Raw genomic sequence first — 25,705 nt, forward strand, 5'->3', positions numbered from 1 at the left:
GAAACGCACCTTCTGCATCAAACATTCGATGATCACTTTCCCGAAGGCGGACTATGGGCTGGTGACCGGTCGCCACTCGCTGCCTGTGGTGCCCGGCGTGGCCGGCGCCGCAGGAAGACTTGCACCGTGGAGTCTAAGGTGTGCCTATGGAGTAAGGAGCAGCCCTGGCGGAGGTTACCGGGCTCTCCCCAGGGGTCTCCAGTGTTCTTAGTGGGGAGTCCTTTGCACTGGGGGGGGGGGGGCGGGGTAAGGGTCTAGCACATCTTTTTGTTGTTGTTTCAATATGTTATTTATTTATTTTTAGAGAGAGGGGAAGGAATAGAGAGAGAAAAGGAAAGAAACATCAGTGTGTGGTTGCCTTTCACGCGCCCCCAACTGGGGACCCAGCCCACAACCAGGCGTGTGCCCTGACTGGGAATCAAACCGGCGACCCTTTGGTTCACAGGCCGGTGCTCAGTCCACTGAGCCACACCGGCCAGGGCAGGGCACGCCTTCTTAACTGTTTTAACATGAGTGCTTAGTGTGCATCCCACTTACACTAGGTGGTTTACACAATCTTAACTTGGTTCTGGCAATTCTGTGAGGCAGGCGGTAGGCACTGTTCTCCCCTCCCTGTTTTACAGATGAGGAAGCAGAGGCACGGAGAGGCTAATTAAATGGGAAAGCCAGGGTTTCAGTCTAGAGGCCTCACGGTGAAATACTAAGATATGTTGCCCATGCCTTGGAAACAGCTGGTAACAAGAAAAGACGAAGCCTTCCTCAAAGAAGCCCCTCGGCACACTGACGTGCTGAGAAGTCCTGCCCCTCCCCGAGTGGGGCAGGGGGCCGTCCCTCGCGAGGCTGCAGCAGCGCTGGTGGCTGGGCGGCTGGCTCCTCGGCGTGTGCAAGGTGCTGAGCATGTGCAGGGAGGCCATTGCGTGAGGTCTGCAAAGTGTCCTTGGACGTGAGACCCGCTGGGCCGGCACGCTGTCCTCAGCTGCCACTGTGTCTCAGAACTTTCACGGCGTTTGTGGGAGCTGCGTTAGGCAAGACTGAGCAGCGGGCCGTGCGTCCCCAGGCCTCGGCACTTTTATCTGGAACCTTCGCCTGTGATGGGATGAACTTCAGATCCAAGCTCCGCTTATGCAGGTGTGTGAACCAGACCTTTGGGAAACCGAAAATGTTGGTGTTCACAGCTGGAAAGCGCTGTCAGTTCTTTGGTTGCTTTACTTACACTTGGAACCTTGCCTTGGATCTTGATCACCTTTAGTAGGTTGGTGGGAGGCATTGCAGATTTAAGTAGCCGTCTCAGTTGGGGGCACAGGGGCCGGGCCTTTGTTTTTGTGATTCTGAAAGTGGGACCTGTGAGGAAAGCCAGGAGGTGGCACCGAGGCCATCCCAGACAGCACTTCTCAGCCGTGGTACCGTCCTCAGGAAGAGAGTAAGCCCAGGAGCAGGTCAAGTGCAGGCCATTCAGTGAGAAATATGTTTCACACCTGACACAGGAAACAGAGTTACCCTGACTCCCTGTGACGCAGTCTTAATTTCTGTTTCATTTAATAAAAAAGTGCTAGTTTAGCCCTGGCTGCTGTGGCTCAGTTGGTTGGAGCATCCCGTAAACCGGAAGATTGCAGGTTTGATCCCTGGTCAGGGCACATACCTAGGTTGTGGGTTCAAGCCCCGGTTGGGGTGCATATGGGAGGTAGCCGATCGATGTTTCTCCCATCAATGTTTCTCTCTCTTCTCCCTCTCCCCCTTCCTCTCTCTCTAAAAGCAATGAAAAAGTGTCCTCGGCTGAGGATAAAACAAATGCTTGTTTATGACCCACTGGTGAGTGGTCAGTAGCAGTTTGAAAACCACTGGACTTGAGCCTGGCTGCCCTGCGTCAGCTTCACCTGGGCGCTCGTTAGCGTTGCGGGACCGCGGCTCCTCCTTGCGCCACGTCAGACTCTGCATGTTAATCTTAATTTCAGTGAGGTGGTTTGGGTTCATGGCACAGTTTGAGAACCCTGGGCAGGGGGACCGTGTCCGGCCTGCTGGGCTGGGGAGCGACCACTGGGCTCATCCCTGCCTGCAGTGCGGTGAAACCCGGGGATGCTCTGCACTGCTGCCTGAGCCCTCGTTGCTGCCTCGTTTCTTCTGCTCGCAGCAGAGTCAGTCCTGCTCTTCCGTGGGCCAACTTGGCGATGGCAAGCTCTTTATCCCAGATCAATTTAAACTACGTTAAATCACTCGGTTTTGTTCTCGTGGCTTCCTGCCGACTATAGGCATGATTACGAGGAAGTGGAACTTCTTCAGAAGCAAGTGCACATGAATTGCAAAAGAAGAGCAAATCTGTTCTAAACACAGGCAAAGGCCTGTGGCTTTAATGGAGGGTTAGGTCCCATCCGAAAGCGCTTCTGTGGGCACTGATTGCTGTGGCGTGTGCGTCACCACTTGCGTGGGGGGGGAGTGGGGGTGCAGGCTTCACACAGGTATGTGTACAAAGAACCAGCTGCAGGTTGAGCTAAAAATACCCGCCCCCCCCTCCAAAAGAAGGGACCCACGTCCACAAAACCCTGATTTCAGGGCTGTCTGAAGGATGAGCCGCCGCAGAGCTGGAGGGGCCTGCCCGCCAGCCCGCAGAATGCCGCCGCTCTGCCTGCTGCTGCTCTTGGGGGCCGCCGCGGCGCTTCCCCTGGAGGGCGGCCTCGCCGGCCGCGATAGCCGTGGCGGGGTGAGTAGTTCCTATCCTGGCTGCATGCTAGCCCTCCACTTCCTGGCTGTCCTGCTGCCGGCCTCCTCGGCCTTGCCTGTGGACTCCCCAGCATCGCGTGGCCGAGTGTAGGGCGGACCACGGGGCTCAGCTGCCCAGTGTCGCCCCGCTGCCCTGCGGTGTTGGGGTACCCACACAGACCACTGATCCTCGCTTACCTTCCTTTCGAAAGTTGGGAAAGTCAGCGGAGCTTCTTCATGCTCACGGCCTCCGTCTGCTCGTCTTTGAACATTAAGTGCTTGTACCAGTCTATTACAGAGCGATCAAGGAGCTCACTGCAGGGTTACACAGAAACACACACACACACACTTCTAGAATCTTAATTTATACACGCAGCACATGTCCTCACTGGCTCGGATGAATTGACACTATTGCATTTTTCACTGTGAGAACCCGTAACTTCACGAGGTGATTTATTTTTTTCCATTTTGAAAAAGTTCCAAGAAGAGTACATAAAGTTGACCATTAAAAATGGATTTTTCTCTGAAATTACCAGATGAGTTTCAGACAAGTCATTTATCATCAGATTACTCCTAGAAGCTTTCTAAGGAGTTTGAAAGACCAGAGTAGAGAGTCTCAATCTGATCTGTCTTGAAGAGCAGTTTGTGGACAGCCAGGGGTGAGATCAGAGATGGGAAAACCAGGCTCAGTTAGCCTGACCCACCCCGGGGGCTTCCGAGTTGCCTGTCACTTCTCGCGGAAAATGATAGCTTTCCTGACCTCTTTGAATCAAGGACCTCAGTGAAGATTATGGGCAAAATAAGCAGTCTTTTCTCTTCCTGTTTGAAAAATTTCAACGTTCCCTTTTCTCTAAGTAGAGCAGTGCAGTTAAGGGGTTCTCTGAACTTTCTCATCCTTGCAACAGATCGGTGACTTATTATTCTGGAGCATTTTTTTTTTTTTTTTTTTTGGAAGGAAAGAAAGAAGGAAGGAAGGAATTATTTGTTGTTTAAAGCTGGCTGAGTCAGATGGTTGATTTTTTCCTTTTGTCCTCTGCTTCTTTTTAAAAGCATCTGCAGGAAGTGGCAGAAATCAAGAACAGCCTGCTGACTTTCCTTGCTCAGTGGTATGAGCAGACCTCCCAGGCCAGCGCAGCGCCCTTCGGGGGAAGGGGAGCCAGGGAGGTGTCCAAGCGGCAGGAGGCCCTGTCGCCTCAGCAGTCCACCCGCCCAGATAAAGTGCCCTGCAAGAACTTCTTCTGGAAGACCTTCTCCTCCTGCAAGTAAAGCTGCACCTGTGATTATTTGTGCAAGGAAGTGTGACCGTGGAGCCAAATAAAATGTATTAAGCAGCCGTGATCTTTCTTCTTTATGCGGTTTTCTTCTCGTTTCTGTGTAATTTAAGAGGTATTTTTCATTTCAACTCCAGGAATGCCCAGTGCTGAGTGCCTTGAGTCATCTGGATCCCAAAGTAAATATTTTTGAAAGATTTTTGTGGGATTTGCTGTATTGTATTCAGTGCAGCGACGGGGCTTTCCCTCTGCCTTCATCAGGTGTTTGGCAGTTGTCTGTCCTTGTCTTCCCTTCTTTGACTTAAAATAGCTAAAGGCCACAAATTTAAAAGTACAGAATAACATCTTATTTCAGTTTATATTGATATAAACTGTCTAATTAAAAAAATATTTCCTTCACATTAAAAGCAAATTTTAAACACTGCTCAAAGAGCAAAATGGTTATTCTTCATGATTTAGCAAAAACTAATTTAAAAACAAATATCCTATTAAAAAGACATCACGCTGACATGTTTATAAAAGTTACATTTGAACCAGCTGCTACACACACACACTAGTTTTAACTAGTAAATCAATAATTTGTTAGAATGCTTTTCATGGATGAGTACTTCAGTTTTTTTTCTTTTTCTTTTTTTTTAAAGATGTTATTTATTTTCAGGTTTATTTCAAACCAAAAACTGAGCAGTGCTGTCCCCTAGCCTGTGGCCCATTTGCCTCAAATTCTAATCCAAGGACCTGCGGAGTCAGAGGGTCCGGGCCGGGGTTGGAGGCAGGTGCATATGTAGAGATGTGTAGTATCTGTGTAGTTGTTTTATTGCCACATTCCTTAGTGACCTCCCACAGAAGGGGCAGTGAATGATGGTTACAGGAGGGGGTGCCTCTTCTGGGATGTAGTCAGAGCCACTGCTGAGCCCTGTGTGGACCAGGGTCTGGGCCTGCTCAGATGAAGTTCGCAGAAAACACATTGCTCAGTTTCAAAACCCGAATCAGGTTTTTAATTCTCTCCCACAGCATGGAAATCCTTGCTTGATTATATGTGATATAACTTTTTTTAAAAAAGATTTTATTTATTTATTTGTAGAGATGGGGGAAAAGGAGGGAGAAGAAAGGGAGAGAAACATCAATGTGTGGTTGCCTATTGAGTGCCCACAACTGGTGACCTGGCCCACAACCCATGCATGTGCCCTGACTGGAATCGAACCGGTGACCTTTTGGTTTGCAGGCCACGCTCAATCCACTGAACCACACCAGCCAGGGTGTGATTATAACTCTTGAGTCATAAGATTCTAAAGAAAGCTTCCAGGATGATGTTTTTAAATGCCAATTTTGAAAGCTTAGAGATTCATACCTGTAGTTAGACAAAGGCTGGCAGGGGACACTGTGACATTCTCCTCTCTGACACCAGGGGGACAGACTGCTGACCGTTCCGTTCTGTTTTCCGCAGAGCTGAGCTCGTATTCTTAATTACCGACTGAGTGAAAGTATAATGTAATAGAAGATCCTTAATAGCATCCACATTTCCAAACACAGCAGCTTTCGGAGACCGGTAACTGGGTCAGCGCACTGGCGCAAGCTGTCTGCCTGAAAGACCAGCTAACCTTCAGAACTTTGTCTTACAAGATTTTTCTAGAAGAAGAGCATGGCCATTGTTTTTCAGTTTCAATTGAGGTCATACATACACAGTCCTTAAGATTGGGGTTTTAACTTTGAACTAAGTAATATCTGAAGGATAATGAGGCTAAACTAATGATACTGCCAGGCCATCCATCATGTCTAAGCCCACCTTAGTTCAGGGGAATTAATAAAATGTTAACTGGCGTCAACTGCACGGTAGACGAGATTAATATGCTCATGATTAATAAATTAGGTTAAAATGGGCAGTGAGGGTAGTTTCCTACCAGGTTTCCGGTAGACTTTTCTTAGTCTACCTACCTGGAGATGAGCAGAGTCACATGCGTTGATCTGGGATGTCAGCGCCTGGACCACTTCTGATTCTCTCTCACTTATTTCCAGCCTTTATCCCCAGAACAAACCCTCAACTGCTGAGGAAGAACTGGGACGCAAGCACCCACCAGAGATCCCTTCCTGCTGTTCGTATTTCAGGGCCGAGAGCAGGCCATCCCCGGCTTTTGGAAACTCAGGCCAGTAAGCTCATGGGAGAGACTCGCTTAAACAGCGTTAATGACAGCACCCGCCGAAGGGCTAACCCGCCTTTTCACGGTAGCAGCTTCTCCAGTGGAGATGCATGACCCCATTTTGCACAAATCAGAGGAGGAAGAGACGTTTAGGTGGCCAAGGGAAGGACACTTTCTGTTTCCAGATGAGAAGGGAGAAGACAAAGGGTAGCTGAGTAACCACTGTTTCACTTCTAACCCTGATATAAACACGCATTTATCTTTTCCTTTATAATTAAGTAGTTAAGTGGTCAAAAATACATGTGTTTGTCTCATTAAAATAATTATAAGTTGGAAAAAAGCTAGTTTCTTGGTTATCGTTCTTGTAACACGGTGTTAGGACACACTGAGGAAAACCCAGTGTCTGGGCACGAACCTGTCGGTTTACTTCCCTGTAATCGTGCAGTGTTATCTGATTTAATTCAGGCAAACACCCAGCTCTAAGGTTCTGCGGTCTGAAGGCTGAACGCACCTCCTGGGGAGTGAGTCTTGTTCCCTCACTGGAGGCCTTCAAATGGAATCGGGGACCTCCCAATCAGCAGGTAGGGGACAAAGGCAGTAAATGTGTTCAGACTAGGTCATTTCAAGGTCCTTAAAAACCTCATGCAATAAAAAATACAACCAAAATAATTTAAGGTAAAATCCTACAAATACAATATTGAAAAACCCTGAAAGGAAAAAAAAATCATTAGGAAATTAAACAGCTAAACACCACGCTGGTTAGCAAAGGCACATTAATAATTCTTGTATTAAATCAGGTTTTTTTTTTCAGACCACTATTATTTTATTCCTTTCTCTCTGGAAAATGAAAAATCCATTAGTTTCTTCCATCTGCTTTTCCCCAGAAATTAAAGGTTGGTAAGTGGTGATTAGCCCGGCTCCTGTCAAAGCCAACTGCCTTCTGGGGACTGAGATTTGACTGGAGCTGAAAGAACAGGATACGGCTAATGCCGAGTTCATTAGTCCCAGCTGCTTTCTCTGACATTCTCCTGCCATGCGCACAGGCGTGCCCTGCTGGCTCTCCTATTTTTAGACGTAATGCTGTGCTGCTACTTTTCTGCTTTAGAAGGACCGGAGGCCCAGGGGCGGAGGGGGCGTAAATGGTTACCAGGGGCAATAGAATGGGCTGGCAGCCGCCCTCGCCACACATTTGGGCTCGCGTTTGCAGACTAAGGGCTTTGCCCAGGGAACCCCCAGATGGGCACCTCCTGACGACGAGTCCTTGCCTTTGCTCCCACCCCATCCCTCTGTCCCTGGGGAAGTGACAAGGGAACCACTCTATGTCTACCATTTAACCCTTTCCACCTGGGGGCCTTACAGTAACCTTACATTTTTGGAATTTAAGGTCCCAGAAGGCTAGACGCAGCATGGGTTTGTCTCGTTCCAAACCCGCAGTACTTTTTCCAGTCCATTCATGACCTTGTGCAGCTGAGATGCTTGGGGTGAGTTTGTTTCAAGTACAGCATACCAACAGCCGGGCCAGCCAACTGAAGCACCACTGTGTATTTGACCAAATAATTTAAGAAAAGATTTTGGATTCCATAGAGCAAAGATGGAGATGTTGCTAGAACTGGTGAGCCGAGATACTGTGCTGGCTTCCTTAACTACTGTGCTACCTGTATGGGATTCACGAAGCTCATTTACTTCTCATACCCCACCAGGACGCTGACGACAACGAGAAGTCTTTTGGCAACTGTTGTGCAGAATGTGAGGCCTTTTCCGGTGGGAGCAGACTCCAACCTATTACATTGGTGGAACAAAACCGGTGACCTGGATGCAGAACTGCAGTGTGTGGACCTTCAGGAAAATATAAGTGGAAACAGCGCCGGAATTAGAAACCAAGGCTTGCCTTTGACTCCTGGCCCCCCGACAGTGACACAGGGAAAGGCCCGGAACCCCGCCAAGCGCCGCTCTGCACAGGTATGAAAGGAGGCGATGGGTCATGCACGCCTTGCCCAGCTCACCCAGCTCCGTGAGGCCCCAGGGTGGGGGGTGCCGGCGCGTGCCAGGCCGCGCGCTGCTGTGGGAACCCTCAGCGGGCATTGCTGCCCCTTTGCGCGTTCCGAAGACGCGTGAGGAAGCCTCGAGTTGTCTCAACACCTGAACGTCACTGCTGGCACTGAGCGGGCGGGGGTAAGAGGTGGGGTGCGTGTCTCCCAGCAGCTTATAGGACCATTCCTCACAATGAAGAATTGCCCCATGTCCCACGACTTTTTTTTTTTTTTTTAAGATTTTATTTTCTAGAGGGGATGGGAGGGAGAAAGGGAAAGGAACATTAATGTGAGAGAGAAACATCGATCAGTTGCCTCTCGTTATGGGTGCCTTTCAGAGACCAAACCTGCAGCCCAGGCATGTGCCCTGACTGGGGATTCCTGGCGACCTTTTCCTTTGTGGGACAATGCCCAACAGGGTCATGCTGGTCAGGCGGTGACTTCTGAACATCATACCGGGCATTCATATGGATGAAAGCCTGTTCCAAATTAGCCTAACCTGAAACTGAATTCTGTTTTATATAGAAATACAAAGGACTTTTCCCAGTTTTAGTGTTCCCTGGATTTTTCAAGAATGCAGCTACCTCGTAGAAAAGGACAGTGTTATTTTGTTGAGAGCATCACTGACAAGGGAAATCCCATTTCAAAGGGCAGCGCTGCTCGTGGTATTTGAGGTCATGATCACCACACACCCGGGCCTGGCCGCTTCTGCCAAACTCCCAGTAACTCAGTTTTCATGCAAGCGCCTGACACTTCCCCGTGCCGGCGGCGGTCACACCCAGACAGAGGCGCATGGAGGAGATACATGCCGTTTTATTAGAAGTTATTTCCCTTTCGTTTCTTCTGAAACATTACATTTGGGGCGCTGTGTCAGCGCTGCTCAAAGTACGTGTGTGGGTAGGTTGCCCACGCTGGCTTTCGCTTAAGGGTAGTGAAGGAGGCGTAACAAAACGTGCTACTGAAAAAGGAAATGCTGGGGCTAAGAGGTGAGACCCAGGGGCGCAAGGCGTCGGTAAAAGGGTGGGGAGCACACCCGAGCCCTCCTCCAAGATCACGGGAGAAGGAAACAGTGCTTTTTGCTGTTTTCTGCACCCACTCTGGTCTCGGGACTTCCTGTTATATTTCTTTACTTAATAATTAGCCAATGTATCTCTTAATAGCATTCTGTTTTCCTCTAAGTATGCTTAAAAAAAAAAAGGCAATGAGAACCCATTATGTTTTCCCTGCAAGGAGACTGTCTGGTAGGTGACAAAACCCGAGCGTAAACTTACACAGAAGCAGGAGGCGTATAAACCAGAAGTCTCTGCTTTGCTCCCAGACCCTTGCGGTCCTAGTGCATGGAAATTGATTTAAGGGCCTTTATAACTCCTGCTGATAAAACATATTAGAAAGCTGAAAAGTTTCAGATATAATTTCACAATATTGAATTAGTATTAGAAATGGCGAGACCACCCTTGTGTCTGTGGTCTGTCACCTTAATTATGTGCCTTTAAACAAAAAACGTTCATTAACCTGAGAAACAAGTTTGTGGCCATAATCAACACTATCACGTCACCTTCTCTACCACTGTTTGTTTAAATCCTGCATTTCTACCTTTAGGACACAACGGTGAGTCTGAAATACGACAATTTCTTTCCACTGCCCTTCTCAATTACAGAGGACGTACGGACATGTGATAATTAGAGGAGGTCGGATATTATCGATGCAGCTGCGTCATTCAAAACGGGCAGGCGGGCAGAACAGCTTTTCTGGACGGGGCTGGAGCCAGTCTCCCAGCAGCTCCGGGAGGACGTGCTCGGGGGCAGGGGCAGAGTCTACAGGCGGCTGAGAAGGCTGGAGGGATTTACTGGTAACACAGAGCAAGGCCACAGGGTTCTCTTTGGCATATCTGCAGCTGCAGCTACGGGGGGTCTAGCTTGGCTCGTTTGGGGCTCCGCGGTGCTCGGGGCAGCGGCGTCCTCCGTGCTGAAATACTCCTGAGAGAATGCAAAGTCTGTACCTGCTGGAGGCGCAGGCTCAGCTCCTGGTCACAGGCCTGGCGAACAGCTTCCGTCTTCTTTACGTCCCAGTTCAAAGCGACAGCCAGTGCTTTGGGGTCTTCCTTGGTGACCAGCTGCGGCAAGAATAAGAACCACTGAGAACCTCCCTCTGCCCGCCTTGCCCGCTGCTCCCGCGGTTTCTTCCGGGGCAGCAGGGTAGGCGACACCAGTTTGCTGTGTCCCTGCCGAAATGCAAGGTCGCCTTCATGTTAAACCGTCACGGGCCTCACCATACACCACCAGCGGGAAAGGCTCTTTGGAAAGTTTACTTGCAGCAGCTACAAAGCCCTCCACTCACAGGACACTGAGCCCAGTGAATCCAGTTTCCTTCCCGTCTAGCTACACGGGGCTGGTCGCTGGGACGGGGCTGGTCGCTGGGACGGGGCGAAGACGAGGAAGGAGGAGGGGCGCCCTCTGCGGTGGGTTCCCTTCGCCACGCTTCTAGCCCCCGGCCTGTGAGCCGGCACGGACGAGCCCCTCCAGGGCGCCTGCCCTCTGACAGTGTCTGTGCCTCGACTGCCTGCGACTCTTCTTCAGCCACCGGCAGAACCCGAAGCCGTGTCAGGAGCTTGAGCCCTGCAGGTCCTCCCTGTCAGGTTTAGTCATTGCATTACCCACTGCGATCAGAAACTCGGCCTGATGATCCGTGGGAGCGCATCCGTTCTGTTTAGGCCCCTCCGAGCTAGGTTACGCGAGCCGTGTGCAAATGTTTTGGTACGTACAGAATAACAGGCAAAGGGGCAGCTAAGATTCAGGTCTGCAGAGGTGGAAACAGATCGCCCGCGAGCCTCTGCAGGGCTAGACTATGCCTCCGGGGGGGCGGGCTCTGCAGTCTGGGGCCCCCGGTCCTCGCCCACCTCCAGGTCCTGACTGGACAAGCTCAGCTCTGGCGCGGGCTTCTCCTTCAGTGCGGTAAGGATGTGGCCCGGGAGCGTGGTTTCCGAGGGGCTCGCTCTGCTCACGCCCGCGTCAGCGGCATCTGTCTCGTCACCGAAGCCAGCCTGGGACTCTGCAAAGCAGACGTGGGATGGAGATCAGCCACACCAGCCAGCCCAAGGATCAGCTGGGCAAGACAGAGACCTGTCATTTCAAGGTGCCAGCGACTGCGGCCTCCCTGTTTCCAACCACGTTACAGCGTTTGGTTCTCTCACCGAGTTCTCGGCTGACTCCCCAGCCAGTGACGCCTACCTTGCTGCTTTGACAAGATGCTGCCCTCCTTCTCCAAGGCCTGGAGGTAGAGTTCCAGGAGCTGCCTGGACTGGCGGGCCTCCTCTCTCTGGTCAAGCACCTGCCGGAGGGCGCTCTGGAGCCCCTGGACTGCGGCACGGCCTTGGCAGAGCTCCCGAGCCAGGTCCGAACAGGGCACGTCGATGAGCACCTAACGAGCAAACACGGACTTTGAGAAACCTACACGTGCCTTCCGAGCACGGTGGCCTCTCTCTCAGCTTCCTCGTTTCAGGGACTCATTTAATCTAGTTTCCAAAGTCACTTAGCACAGCTGTCTAAGGATCAGGAGAGGCAGACGAGGTTTTCAGGTTTCCTCTGGTGAAAGAGATTCGGAAAATGATGCCCTAGTGCCTCATTAAAGACGAAACAAAACCCTGATGTTAAAAAACCCAGTTGTAAGGAATATGAAGGAAGTGTATGATTATTTATAAAATGAGTTGATGAGGTTGTTTCAAGCAAAAGTTTTTCTAATGATTTTAACCTTGAACGTTTCTACTGTACAGGCTCCTAGCTTTAAAAGAGTCTATTTTTAAAATAGAAACTATACTAAGCTTTTTTTTAAAGAGAAGATTTTATTTATTACTTATTTAGAGGGGAAGGGAAGGAGAAAGAGAGAGAAACAGCGACTGGCTGCCCCTCGCACGCCCGTCAGACCGGCGACCTTCACTTTGCAGGACGATGCCTGACCTATGGAGCCACGCTGGTCAGGGCTCAACTATGTAACACGTTCAGTTTAAAGTAAGAGAGCCCTCGCTGATTATATCCGGAATCTGCTCTAAGGATGCTTTTGAAGGCGGCTCATTCTTTCAGTGTGTACTAGATTAAAAATAGTCTTCACAAAAGAAATACCCAATTGTTGAAATACTGAGGTTACTAGAGACTCTTGACTCCTTTTCATCATCTGTAAAACGGGGTAATACTGGTTCCTGCGTCGTAAAGTGTGTACCTCCTGAGTGTCTGCCCTTCCCTCCCACCTGTTCTCACTGCCCGCAGTCCTGCTGCGGAGGTGCCTTTTCTTTATCTGCTGGGCCAGCCTCCGCAAGGCCCCTGTAGGTGCCCTAAACATTCCTGCAGAGCCCAGCTGTCAGGGCCTGTGCCCACCCATTCCGACGTCCCTGTTTTTGTAAGGCCTGTGGTGTCCTTATTCTAAGGGTACAGGGTATACTGCAACGCTGTTCTGTTGGGATGGGGAGGGATCTCATGACCCCTTCTATTTCTTAAAAAAAACAAAAAAAAAACACCACCACCTCACGCCTGCTCCTGCCTTCCGTCTGCCTGGAACACTCGCCCCAACCTGTCCAGGGCAGGCTCCATCTTGTCTTGCGCCTTTCAGTTTAACTGTCACCTCTTGGAAACCTGCCATGTTTATTGACTGCACTTCTATTTATTTATCTTATGCATAAGCATGTGTGCAAAATGACACTGGTGTAAGGTTTTCGGCAGCACTGTCTGGAATATGAAGTCTGATGGCAACCCAACACCCCCAAGTGGGGAAGGCTCGTTGACCGAAGCGTGGTCCCCAGCACGACACAGGACACCGCAGAGGTAAGCAAGAACCAGGATGTCTTTTATATACTGATCGGGGTCCTCTCCCACTGCTGCTTTAAAAACAGAGCAGTCATGCTTCCATTTGTGTAATATAGGGGAGGAGGAGAAAATATATCTGTATTTGTATATAAAATATCTCTGGAAGAGGAGGGAACTGACAGGTTGGTTGTCTCCAGGAAGGGAAACCTGGGTAGCTGGGGGCAGGAGTCAGACTTCCCTGTACATCCTTCGCCCCAAACGGCTTCACTGAGATATAATTTCCACACCATACACTTGACCCACAGAAAGTACAATTCAGTGGGTTTTCGTATATTCACCGAGTTCTACAATCGGCAGCACGGTCATTTTAGGGTATTTTCTATTGCTGTAGGTTTGTGTACTCTGGCCTTTTCATTATAAATGCAGTTATGAAACATGCGGCCTTTCATGTCTGGCATCTTTCCCTTAGCATAATGTTCTCAAGGTTTACCCACATTGTAGTGCGCATTAGTATTTCATTCCTTTTTCTGGCTGGATAATACTCCATTAGATGGCTTTACCCCTCTTTATTTACTCATCAGCGATGGGCATCTGGGCTGTTCTCACTTTTTTGTCTTCCTGGATATCCTTCTGTACCCCTTAGATTTTTAAACATGTGAATGTAGTCATGTTATTTACTCATAATCAATATTTAAGTTTAAAGGTCACCTCCTTGAAGGGGGCTTTCCTCTTTTTGTTGTTGAAATGGGACTTCCTTGATCCCCGACCTCAGGTAGCCCCATCGTTCCTGGCACACTGACCTGGGTCATACGTGTCCTGTTCTGTCTGCCTCCCGTCATCAGACCTCAAGTTCCATTAGAGCGGAGCCTGCGGCTGCCTTGTGCGCCACTGCAGCCCCAGCGTGCAGGGCGTGCCAGCCACAGAGCAGGGGCTCGGTGAATATCTCTTTGAATTAACACGCTATTTTATCCCACCTTGACTAGCGAGGTCATAGGTAGAGGAGCTAAATTACTGACTCAAAGTCATAGTGACAGAGCTGGAACCGAATCAAGCTACTCCAGCTCCATGTTCTCAGGTAAGAACATATCCACCCCCAGGGCGGGCCTAGGTAGGTCTAGGTGGGGCCTGGGCATTTGTATTTTTATAAGCTCGACAGGCGATTCTGATCCAGGGTGAGGGCTGAAAACACTCCGACTCCAACTGAGAGAATTAGAAAATGAAGAGGCTTGGTTATCATCTAAGAGATATTTTAAAATTAATAAACAGTAAAAGGGTCATGGCAAGATGTATGGAAACGAAGAAAATGTTGGGGGCGGCAGAGACCGAATGAGCAGCTGTGGGTTAGGGTGAGGCTTACCTGGAGGTCCTCCTCTGACAAGAGGATGATGCTGGATAGATCTTCCTTCAGCTGCCTGGCCACGTTCTTCCACCTCAGCCCTTCCCCGCTGTCTGTTTCGTCTATATCCACGGACTCCTGGGAAATCCAAGCGGTACCTCCATCTGAGAAATGGGAGGAAAGGTCAGTCACAGTCAGATGAACTTGAAGTGCTGTTCCACCTCCTCCCCTAACACACACAGCCCTCCAGGATGTCTGCAGGTCCTTCGGACTGACCATGTGGAATAATTTCAGTGGAGAAGGAAGCACCCTTTCTCAAGGATTTATGGGAAAGCCAGTCCTGAAGTAGGACCTTGACTTTCCCTCTTCTTCCACCTTCACTTTATTTCTCTATGTTAGCTGCTCTTTATTCTTTTAGGGAAAGAAGCTACTTAAACCCAGTGGGTGGTCACACATAGCCAGGATCCTACCACACTTCCCTTTAGGTGAGTTTTTGTGTCTCTGGGTGTGTGGTTCTTGTATACAAAACAATCATTCTCAGCAGCACACCTAAGCTTGCGGACTGGTCTTATCCTTGACCAGAGGAGCTGCGGCCACTGCTGTCCTTGGGGCCTGAGTACAAAGGTGGCCGGCACAGCCATTGCTGAAGCTTAATTCCTCAATTTAGTGGCACGAGGACTTTCCTTAAGACACCTCTTTAGCTCTTTGATCCTTGCTCATCAGTATTAGCTCCCTTTGTATTAGTTCTCCAGTGATGCTGGTGATAGGTAACATGTGTTGGGCCCTCGCTGTGTGACAGGTAAGATCTAAATGCTTTCTGCCAGCAGTTCTCAACTGGCAGTGAGCTTGCCTACCAGGAGACATCTGACAATGTCTGCAGGCATTTTTGGTTGTCACAACTCGGGTGAGGACAGGTACTGGCATATAGAGGGCCAAGGCCATGTGCTGCTAAGCTTTCTACAGTGCACAGGACAGCGCCACAGCACAGAATTCTCCAGCCAAACATGTCAATAGTATTGTTGAGAAACCTTAGTTTGACAGGCACTATGTTCTGGTATCCTTCTAGCACCCCTAGGAGACAGGGACTGTAAGTATCATCTCGGAGAGTGCTGAGAAGTTAGGCACTTCGGCCAAGGTCTCATGGCTCCCAAGTGCCAGAGCCAGGATTCAGACGGGGCAGCTGGACTCTTCGCGCGGCACTGACTCTCTGCCGCGCTGCATCGCAGTGGCTGCCGGTCTGTGCGTTAGCTGAGACCTGGGCCCGCGTCTCCTTCATCTTCACCCCAGCCTTAGCTCCACACCTGGCACACAGAGGGAGCTCGCCGAACACTGGCTACATAAATGCCTGAAGAGCCAGACAGGCGGAAACCATGTGCCCGTGCAGTCAAACGAATCATGATGGATGTTGTGTCGCACAGATGGTTGTATGCACAGCGGGCATCTCTTACCCGAGTTGCTGTACGTCCACTTTTCATCGCCGGCCAATGCCACCAACTTAGTATTAGAAGGTAGACACAGGAAGTAATCATCATCATCCACTATGGTGCCATCCTCTGCCAGAACCAGGGTAATTGGTGCCAGGGACTTATCGATGGCCAGGATGTCATAGGCTGAGAGAAAGAAAATATTTGGCAATTGACAAGTATCCATAAGGAAACGACATCTAGCCTTACACTCTCAATTTGTATGCCCGCAGAGCCTAGCAGAACTCCTGGGAGGTAATAACTACAATAGCAATCACAACTTTAGTGGCACTAATACACTTTCACATGCCTGGTACTGTTCTAAGTGCTTTTCCTACAAGGTAGGTGCTATTGCTATCCCCAGTTTACAGATACCAAACCCAAGGCTCAGAGAAGTTAAGTCACCTGCCCGAGACCACACAGTAAGCAACAGAACTGGGATTTACACCCACACAGTCTGGCCCAATTCCTTGTAAACAAGCAGTCTTTCACTCATGTACTCAGCGGTCATGGTAAATTCTGTGTCAAGTGCCAAAGAAGAAAAAGAAAAAAATAGGGGGAAAAGGCAATGCTTTTTGTCTTTGCAGTATCTTTCTTTGCAGCCTTTATAACCCAAGATCAGTAGGTTTTCATTTTATCGCTGGGCAAGAGGCCTTGTCCAGGGCAGGGCTGTACCATCCCATTTAGTGATGGCAAAGCCTAAGATGCTAATGGGACTAGAAGAAGCAGAGAAGTAGCCAAAAGACTACAACATCCCCAGGCAATGTTGACTACAACCCAAATCTGTACCGAGTACCACCAGGCAGAGCACTGAAGGGCGCTGAACTTGACCCTAAGGCCAAGGGCTTGATGACTCTGAGAGGAAGCACTGCACACTGGCGCACACCGTGGCTACATGCCTGGGGACCACTCACACGTTCAGCAGGCAGAACTTCGGTTAAACAATTCACTGCTATGGACTAATAACACTCGCAAATTATTTGCATGTATCATCTCCTTTGAGAGTCCCAGCAATCCTGGGAAGCAGGGCTGTAAATAAATAGTCATTTACCCACTTTGTCGATGAGAAAACTGAGGGTAGAGAGGTGGCTGGCTAAGTGCAAGGTCAAGCAGCTATATAGTAACAACATGGGGCCGCTCTCAACATGCGATTCTTGTCTGCACCTCCAGAATGCTCGGCCGCAGCTCCCTCTTGCCCGCGCAGGTCCCTGTCAGAGCTGACGGTGGGAACCCGCCCCACCCCACCCCACCCTGGGCTCAGCTCGAGGCCGCCGGGCCGCCTTAGGGAGCCGCCGTGGCAGGAATACACCAGGCTGGGTTGGTCCGAAACCTCAGTGGTTTTAGACAAGGTACCGAAGCCGGGTCTTAGTTTTCATAGTACTTCCCGTCTACCTTCCCACCACGAGTCTCACACGAGCTAAGTTAAAGCGCTTGTCAACGCTTTGAATCTCTGAATCGCTGTGCCTACGTGAGTCATCTCCGTCCCAAGGCTACAAGGCCTTCAAGAATCCCAAGTCGCCTCTCCTCACGCCGCCTAGCCCGCGCCCGACATCCTCATCCGGCTCCGGGTGCCCTCAGCTCCCGGGCCCAGGCCCCCAAGCCCTCGCCCTGGTCCCGTGCCAACCCTTGCTCTTCAGATCCTCGAGGCAGGAGGCCGCCACGCCGTGCTGTTCGAGGCTGTGGTTACGGCGCAGCAGACACGGCTTCAGAGTCTGATTCTCTCCAGATTCCGCAGCCCTGGCGCCCCGGGACCCCTCCATCGTCTTCAGAGCGGCACCTGATTGACTCGGGGAAGTCGGGGAGGGTAGTTGCTGGTGTCCCCGACTCCGCCCGGGGCATGCCGGGAGATGGAGTTCTCCCTCTGTAGCAAATCACGCTTGGGACCAAGGCACGCCGGGAGATGTAGTTCTAATGAACGCTAATCACGTGCGCCCCTCGGGCCCTGCCGGGAGCTGTAGTCTCTGGCTGCGAAGCCGACTTCGTTACCTCACGCAATTCGACCTCGGAGGAGTTACCGGGATTCTGCGTTATGAAGGACACACATGCGTACTCCCTTTAATTGTTAGGGAACTCCTGTTGGCCTGTGTTAAGTGCTGCCTTTGTCCTGTGCTAATTTGTTTTCCCTTTCAAACTTGAAAAGACCTGCAAGATGTCTCATCTTTGAGGCTGATCTGAAGGAAGTCAATTATACAAAATTGATGAGTGTAGTTTTCAATCTTGCTGAAAAACATAACAGGGAAGGATAAGATACTCGCATATATCTGTTCAATTCCCTGCTTCCGCTGTGTAAACAGGGTTGGATTCATAACAAAATGCTTAAATAAATATGTGGTTTGCCACATCACTGAGATTGTCCAGATGCTGCTTGACAATGTATTTGTTGTTCTAATACTGCTGCTTATGGAATAGTCTGTTGTTTTATTTTTTTCTCATGAAAACACAATATTTAAGATTAAAATAATGAAGCATTAAAATGGTTCCTCGCTTAAAAGGGGTCCTTTTATGTAAACAAGAAATAATTGTCAGCCCACATTCATTCAGGGTCGGTCTCAGATTTTGTTTGTGAAAAGGAAATGCGATCTCCTAAGGAAAAGATAGCCACGACGCTTTTGAGTACTCCAGAACCGATCAAAACACAAGTACAGCATGAATCTCATATTTGCACTCTCCTCCGCAAGAAGCCCCTGCACGTGTTCTAAGGGACCTGGGCACTGGTGTCCGGCTCCTTGTCTCCGACATGCTGTGTGCGAGGCGGCGGCGGCGGCGGGGGTGGTGTACCCTTGGCCTGCACTTGGGAGCAGGCGTTGTCTCGGATCTTTTTATTTCTAGTGCCTACCAAAGCGCCTGGCAAAGAGTAGACACTCACCACATGGTACTGAACTGAACTATTAATTAATTTCCAAGTTTCTTCACATTCATTCATTTAACTACTTAGCAAGTCCCTTACATGTGCCCAATGCAGGGTGGGGATGGGCAGAGACTTAATTCAATAATAATAATAATAATACACATAGAACAATGCAAAAAGGACAGGCGTCGGATGTTTCTGGAGAGCAGAGGCCTGATGCAGAGCGTACGCGGTGACTCGGATGTGCCCGCCCCCCCATCGACGAGCTCGGTTCCGGCTACTTTAGTCTGGGTGGGAGGGCGAGAACGAGGGCGCTTGGGAGAAGCCCCGCCCAGCGGCGATCGATTAGTCAGGCCTCAGGAAGATGGCGTCCTCGGAGCAGGCAGAGCAGCCGAGCCAGGTGAGGGGAGTGGGACTGCCCTGCCGGGGCGGCGGGGACCACAGCTGGAGGGGGCCCCCGGGGTTCGGCTGGCTGTCGGGTGGGGGCCCTGCGCCTCCGAAACCGGGGGCCCGGACCTCTTGCCCCCTGCCGTGCCCCGCCCCTCCCGAGGACCGCGCTGCCCGGCCCCTCCCCCGGTGACCCCTCTTTGACCACATCCCCGAGCCCCGGCTCGGGGCGCCCGCAGGTCCCCACTACCCGCCGGCCGGCCCCTGGGGTCTCACTTAGGCTTGTCCGGGATGGTGGCGGGACTCTTGAGAAGCCCCCAGCCTTGCGCCGCGAGGGCTTCTGCTTGAGGAGAGGAGTGAGAGGCTTGGTGGTTCTGGGCGCTTCTTCCGGGGAGGGGCCTGACTCCAGCAGGGAGCCCACCCCCGGCCCCCCGCCGCTTCAGCCTCCTGGGGGGGCTCTCCTGTCGTTAGCCACCTTCGCGCTTCCCTTGCCCAGCGGAGGGTCCGGCCCTCGCAGCGCGTCGGTCGGAGGGGCCGCACTGTAAACAGCAGACGCCACGGACCTTTCAGCCGAGGGGCCGTCCTTGCTTCCCGGAGTTCGGTTTTCTCTGCCGGTAGCTCCGATGCAGCTTCTCAGCCACAGGTTCGGCCAGACCCCACTCCGTTAAGGGGCCCTCGAGGACGGCGCTCGTGCCTGTCGTCTGCGGTCGGGCAGCTGCGGACCGAGGAGGCCTCCGAGGCGTTGGTGGCGCGACGCTGGGCTGGCGGGGAGCGTGTGCCGCCCTGTCCTGCGCTGCCCGGGACGGACGACGGTGGTTATCTCGTCGAATGCCCATGAGCCCCTTTAGGAAGGACAGGCCGGGAAGCGCCATGTTGCAGAAGCGGACCCTGAGGGGCTGCAAGCCGCCCCCAACCGTGTGCCCGGCTGCGCCTGGGTGTAACGGGTGTAACGCCCGGTGTGTGCGACCCCACGAGTCGGCCGCACGGGCTTCGGTTTAGCTGGACCTGGAGGAAGAAGAACGCGGTCTCAGCCTGGACCTCTGCGCGCATCTCCCTTCCTCCTGGAAACCCCTGTGGACGTGTCGGCGGCCTGCTGGGATTTCGCTTCCTTCGTGGGCAGAAGGACACCATGCGGAGTTTCTTACTGTTTTCTCCTTCACGATGAGGCCACTGGGAATGGCGCTCGGGAGGGGCGGGGCGGGCCCGCCACCGGCTCCTGTTAGCAGAGGGAATGGTTCGGAAGGAGGCCGTGCGGACTGTAAAACCAGGGAAATAATGACGGCTGGTTCTGGCCGCCTGGCTGGCAGGAGCTGGAGGGTGAGGTGTGCCCTGCGGGCAGAGCCCCTCCTTTCTTGCCGCACCCCATTTCGCTTGCTGAGAGGCTGAGGCTCCTCAGAATCTGGGCTTCTCTGAACCGCTCTAGGTGAGGAGCGCCCACGGGCTGCCATTACAGGGCGTCTCCAGTCCCCAGTTCTTCTAGAGCAGCCGTGGGCCGGTGCGCGGAGCGTGACGAAACATCTCGCCACTTGGAGCCGTGGCAGCACCCAAGGATCTCTTTGGTTCTGGAACTGGCCTTCTCTGTGCGTGTGGAAAAGATCCAAGTTCCTTCCCGAGGGCCCGGCCAGCACTTACTTGGTTTTCTGCTGGGCTCTCCTTTGCCCTCCTTTCCAAGCTGGCACAGGGGGGGTTGCATCAGAATCCGCTGGCAGCCGGGAGCAAAGCTCAAACGCTTCATGCCAGATTCTCTCACTCTCTAACAATAACCCGCAGAAGCACACTTTTAAAGAAAAAGCCTTACTCGAGGATATGTTTTTATTGACCTTTTAAAGAGAGGAAGGGAGACAGATGGGGGTAGGGGGGAAGAGAGGGAGAAGCATTGATGGGAGAGAGAAACATTGATGGGTTGCCTCCTGTGCGCACCCTGACTGATTGGGGCTCGAACCGCAACCTAGGATGTGCCCTGACCGGGGATTGAACCCACAACCTAGGATGTGCCCTGACCGGGGATCGAACCCACAACCTAGGATGTGCCCTGACCGGGGATCGAACCCGCAACCCTGTAGTGTACGGGACAACTGCTCTAACCAGCCGAGCCACTGGCCAGGGCCAAAAGCGCACTTTTTAAGTGAACCAACTCTTTTTACCAGTTAGTTACTTGCTATTTCATATTTAAGTCCTATCAACCTGGTTTCCCATTTCCCTAGTCAAAGCATAGTGGAATTGAAAGAACTGTTTGGAGAATTCCCCCCAACTTCGTTTGCGTGTGAAAAGAGCTGAATTACCACTGAGGGCTGAGCCAGTTTTCTGTTTCTCATAGAAGGTTTGTTAGTTGGCCATGTGGCATCAGTACTGTATGTGATTTTGAAAGAGTCGGGGGGATAACCAACCCTTCCTTTAAAAAGCGAGCTGATGTAGAGCCGTGGTTGAAAGTTTGGGCGCTGAAGTTATCACTACTGGCTTAGGCTCCTGGCCCCACTATTACCAGCTGAGTGATCCCGGATAACTTAGTCGGCTTCTCTGGCCTTAGATCCTCCATCTGTAAAACAGGAATAAAGCCAGTGCCTATCTCATGGGGTTGCCCTTGAGGATTAAATGAGTTAACTTATTTTAAAACAATGCCTGACTTAGTGTCTTACCTATTATTATTCCATTCAATAAACTGTTTTCATTCACAAGAGATCTAAACCTTTCCTCAAGCTCTATTATAATGACTTGTAGGGTATGATTTCTCATGTCCACTAAAGTTCTTTTATTTGTTCTGAAGTAATTTCCTTGAAATTGAAAGGAACACCCTGAATGCTGGTGTTTATCTTAGCTGTCCTTTGTGACTTAACAGATTTCAGTGACATTGTTGCTTTTTCATAAGCCGTTTTAGTCTCTCTTTAAGACAATCCATTGGAATTGCATTTACTGCTTCCTGTCCTTGTTCTGTTTTCCCCACGTTACTGGCTAATCTCTAATCAAAGTCCTGTCCAGTCTGTACATGTTCTGGTCCAGAGCGGAAATGTTATCTGATTGTCTGATGGTTGTGGACTATTGAGTGTTATTATAGAACATAGATGTCACGTCTCTTGAGGCTCACTGGACACAGTAAATTTTGGATAGAGAAAACAGAGAAGCAGAGAAAGGAGAAGTGCCCAGGGACAACTTCCGGAGTGGAATAGCACAGCCTTGTGTCTGACAGACTTCAGCTTGAACCCCAGCACTCTAAACTACTGGGCTTGTCCCCCACCTCTTAGAGCGTCAGCTTTCTCCTCTATAAAATGGGAGTAGTAACAGGTACCCTGGAGGGTGGCTCTGAGGGCCGCCTGAAATCACAGATGTAAAGAGCATGTCGTGCATACTAAGAGCTCAGTAAGAGTTAGCGTTCTTCTCCTAGTCTCTACATGCAGTTTTGGAAGGCTAAGAACTCTATTTTGTATTTTATTTTCTTATTGATTTTAGAGAGGGGAAGGGAGAAAGAGGGGGGATCCCCCCGAAATGTTGTTCACCTATTTTTGCATTCATTGGTTGACTCTTGCATGTGCCAGGCTTGGGGACTGAACCCGCGACCTTGGTGTACTGTATTTGGACGATGCTCCAGCCAAGTGAGCTCCCTGGCCAGGGCTGGAAGGCTAAGAACTCCTAAATGACAGCAGGGCAAACAAGAGCTTTTCCCCTCAACTTTTTATTTTGAAAATTTTCCAACCTATAGAAAAGTTGAAGGAATAATACAGAGAATTCCTATAAAGCTCCCATATAAGCTTTGCCGAGATATACTGTTTATGTTTTGCTGAATTTGTTTTATCTCGGTCTCCTTATGTCCTTGTTAAAGAATTTGACAGTAAGTTACAACATCACAATATTTCATCCTGTAATACTTCATCTTGTCTTTCATGAAAGTGACGTTATTCTCTTACATAATGACCATATTATGATCACCTAAGAAATTTATTATTGCCTTGACTGGTGTGGCTCCGTTGGTTGGGCATTGTCCCACAAACCGAAAGGTGGTGGGTTTGATTCCCAAGCAGGGCACATCCTGGGTTGTGGGTTCAGTCCCCAGGCGGGGCACGTGCAAGAGGGCGATCAATGTTTTCTCACATCAATGTTTCTCTCCCTCTCTCCTTCCCTCCCACTCAAATAATAATAATAATAATAATAAGCATGTCCTTGGGTGAGCATAAAAAGTAATTAAATAAAAATAAAGCAAGAGAAAAGCAGAGTTACCTACAAAGGAGTTCTCATAAGACTTATCAGTTGATTTCTCAGAAGAAACTTGGCAGGCAAGAAAGGACTGGCAAGAAGTATTCAAGGTGATGAAAAACAAGGACAGATAAAGTGCTTCCCAGACAATGTGAAGCTAAAGGAGCTCATCATCACCAAGCCATTATTATATGAAATGTCAAAGGGACTTATTTAAGAAAAAGAAGATCAAAACTATGAACAGTAAGATGACAACAAACTCACAACTGTCAACAACTGAATCTAAAAAACAAAATCCAACTAAGCAAACCAGAATAGGAACAGAATAATAGGTATGGGGATCATTTGGAGGGTTATCAGCTGGGAGGGGGAAGGGGGAGAAATGGGGAAATGGTGCAGGGACTAAGAAGCATAATTGGTTTGTACAAAATAGACAGGGGGAAGTTAATATTATAGGAAAGGGTGAAGCCAAAGAACTTATATGCACGACCCATGGACATGAACTAAGGTGGGGATTGCTGGGGGGAGAGGGGTACCAGGTAGAGTGGGGCAAAGGGGGAAAAATTGGGACAACTGTAATAGCATAATCAATAAAATATCCTTAAAAATAAAATAAATTTAATATTGATAAAATATTACTTAATCCAGTCCACATTCAATTTTTCCCACTTTTAAAAAAGAAGATCCAATAAAAAAACAGATTGTCTTGATTTATCACTTTAGTCTGCTTTAATATAGAATGATTCACTAGACTTCTAAAGTTTAAAAAAACACTTTCACTGTAGTTTAACATCCGTCCAGAAAACACAGCAGTGCCCAGATCAGGAAGTCAGACGTTACTAGGCCCCCAGAAGTCCTCCTCGTGTGCCTCCCGTCACTACCCAGCCCCCAAGCTCACCCCTATTCTGAGTTGAACTCTGTAGATTAATTTGGTGTGTTTTTGAGCTTTATATAAACAGAACCATAACGTGTGTCTGGCTTCTTTCACTCACTCATCATCCTATCTATGAGATGTTCCATGGTGTGAACAGCTGTATGTAGTCGCTGCATCATGTGAAATGTTTGGCCGTTCATTCGTTATTAACCATTCTGCTCTAAATGGACATTTAGGTGGTTTCACCTTTTGGGTTGTTGTAGTTAATTAGTGCCGCTGTGAGGACACTTTCCGTGCCCTTTTGTGAACATAAGTATGCATTTCTGGTGAGTTCACCTGCCTTGTTTTGTTTTTTTATTTACTGATTGATTTGTTGATTTCTAGAGAGAGAGGAGGGGGAGTGAGGGAGACAGAGAAACATCAGTTTGCTGTCCCACTTACTGATGCATCATTGATTGCTTCTTGTATGTGCCCTGACCAGGGATTGAACCTGCAACCTTGGTGTATGAGGATGACGCTCCAACCAACTGAACGGCCTGGCCACGGCTGCCGTTTTGTTTTTCACAATGCTGTGTTTAGGAGAGTCTGGACCATTTGTCCTGTAGTGTTGCGCTGTTTGGATTTGTCTGATTTGTTTACTTTTGTTTAGATCCAGGTTAAACATTTGTTGTGAGACCGCTGAATAGGTGTCATTGGGTCCTTCTCAGTGAATCACATCAGGAGGCATGCGGTCCCAGTTTGCCCCATTATCGAGGATAACTTGATTGCTTGGTGAAGGGGGTATCTATCAGATTTCTCCACTGTGAAGATCACTTTTTCTAAACCAGTCACTTCCTTTGCAACTTGGCAAATATTGGTAATACCTTAGATTGATTATCCTACTGAGTGACAGAGTCCTTAAGGCCATCAACTTCACTGCGGAATGCAGGAGGTGTGCTGTGGTCAATTTAATGAGTGTTGGCAAATATATTGTATATACCTCGGTAGCCACAACCACAATTAAGTCAAAACAATGCCAGTATTCCTGAATGTTCCCTCATACTGCTTCCCAGAAATTCCTGGCCTTTGGCCTCGGGAAATCTGAGCCATCGTATTTCTATCACTATAGGTGATACCGTCCTTCCTAGAATTTCATGAGAATGAATTCATAACGTATGTACTCTTTTGTGTTTCACTTCTTTTGCTCAGAGTAATGTTGGTGAAATTTACATCGTTGTGTGTCAGTAATTCATTACTTTTGATTAGTTGTATCCCACTGTATAGATATGTCAACATTTGTTGATTTATTCACCAGTTGGTGGGCATTTGGATTATATTGTCTACTGCTGCGTAACAGTGTTAGCACAAACTTCGCAGTGGACAACAACCTACGTTTGTTGTCTCCGTTTCTGTGGGCCAGGATCGGGACGGGTTAGCTGAGTCTCACAGGTAGCAGTCAGGGGCCTACTGGGGCCGGATCCGAGTCCGGACAGGGGGAGAGGGTTTCTGGCTCATGTGGTGTGGACAGCATCGGGTTCCGTACGGACTGCAGACTGGGGGCCTCAGCTCGCTGCCACGTGGGTTTTCTCACTGTGGCCGTTTGCTTCCTCACCGCCGTCAAGGAAGGCAATCTCCTAGCACGTTGCACATTACATTCTTACGGATTGTAACCATGTACATGTAGTTACATGCACCCTGTCACCTTCGCCA

At 49.8% G+C, this 25,705-nt stretch overlaps 3 protein-coding genes across 4 annotated transcripts in view; 2 read left to right on the forward strand and 1 right to left on the reverse strand.

Annotated features, from left to right (window-relative positions):
* The first annotated feature begins 2,509 nt into the window (after positions 1-2,509).
* Positions 2,510-6,386, forward strand: CORT (cortistatin). 2 transcript variants are annotated; one of them, XR_016509903.1, is made up of 3 exons: positions 2,510-2,695; positions 3,745-4,015; positions 5,979-6,386. XR_016509903.1 is itself a non-coding variant. In XM_090271450.1 (2 exons), exons 1-2 carry the CDS (start codon positions 2,561-2,563, stop codon positions 3,958-3,960), a joined length of 351 nt encoding a protein of 116 aa, XP_090127576.1. In that variant the 5' UTR covers positions 2,510-2,560; the 3' UTR covers positions 3,961-4,032. The 2 variants fall into 2 exon arrangements, 1 of the variants encoding a protein (XP_090127576.1); XM_090271450.1 differs by lacking the exon at positions 5,979-6,386 and having other exon boundaries at positions 3,745-4,032.
* A 2,539-nt stretch (positions 6,387-8,925) lies between these two features.
* On the reverse strand, positions 8,926-17,569 carry DFFA (DNA fragmentation factor subunit alpha). Its single transcript, XM_090268578.1, has 6 exons — positions 17,347-17,569; positions 15,708-15,869; positions 14,281-14,423; positions 11,358-11,547; positions 11,027-11,178; positions 8,926-10,243 (listed from the first exon to the last, which is right to left on the reverse strand). The coding sequence occupies exons 1-6, from the start codon at positions 17,480-17,482 to the stop codon at positions 10,031-10,033; spliced, it is 996 nt and encodes a 331-aa protein (XP_090124704.1). The 5' UTR covers positions 17,483-17,569; the 3' UTR covers positions 8,926-10,030.
* A 1,340-nt stretch (positions 17,570-18,909) lies between these two features.
* Positions 18,910-25,705, forward strand: part of PEX14 (peroxisomal biogenesis factor 14) — a 127,498-nt gene continuing 120,702 nt past the window's right edge. Inside the window, exon 1 of the mRNA XM_090268579.1 lies at positions 18,910-18,970. Coding sequence (XP_090124705.1) covers positions 18,935-18,970 — 36 coding nt within the window. The 5' untranslated portion in view covers positions 18,910-18,934. The remainder of the gene's footprint in view (positions 18,971-25,705) is intronic.

Source organism: Furipterus horrens, unplaced genomic scaffold (genome assembly GCF_987537825.1).
Source record: "Furipterus horrens unplaced genomic scaffold, mFurHor1.1.pri manual_scaffold_3, whole genome shotgun sequence".
NCBI lineage: Eukaryota > Metazoa > Chordata > Mammalia > Chiroptera > Furipteridae > Furipterus > Furipterus horrens.

Coding starts and splice junctions, on each gene's coding strand:
- CORT (XM_090271450.1), top strand. CDS start 2,561: ATGAGCCGCCGCAGAGCTGGAGGGGCCTGCCCGCCAGCCCGCAGAATG. Junction 2,696..3,744: donor GCCGCGATAGCCGTGGCGGG/GTGAGTAGTTCC, acceptor TCTTTTTAAAAG/CATCTGCAGGAAGTGGCAGA.
- DFFA (XM_090268578.1), bottom strand. CDS start 17,482: ATGGAGGGGTCCCGGGGCGCCAGGGCTGCGGAATCTGGAGAGAATCAG. Junction 14,424..15,707: donor GTGGACGTACAGCAACTCGG/GTAAGAGATGCC, acceptor CCCATTTCTCAG/ATGGAGGTACCGCTTGGATT. Junction 10,244..11,026: donor TGTCCAGTCAGGACCTGGAG/GTGGGCGAGGAC, acceptor TTCTTGCCGCAG/CTGGTCACCAAGGAAGACCC.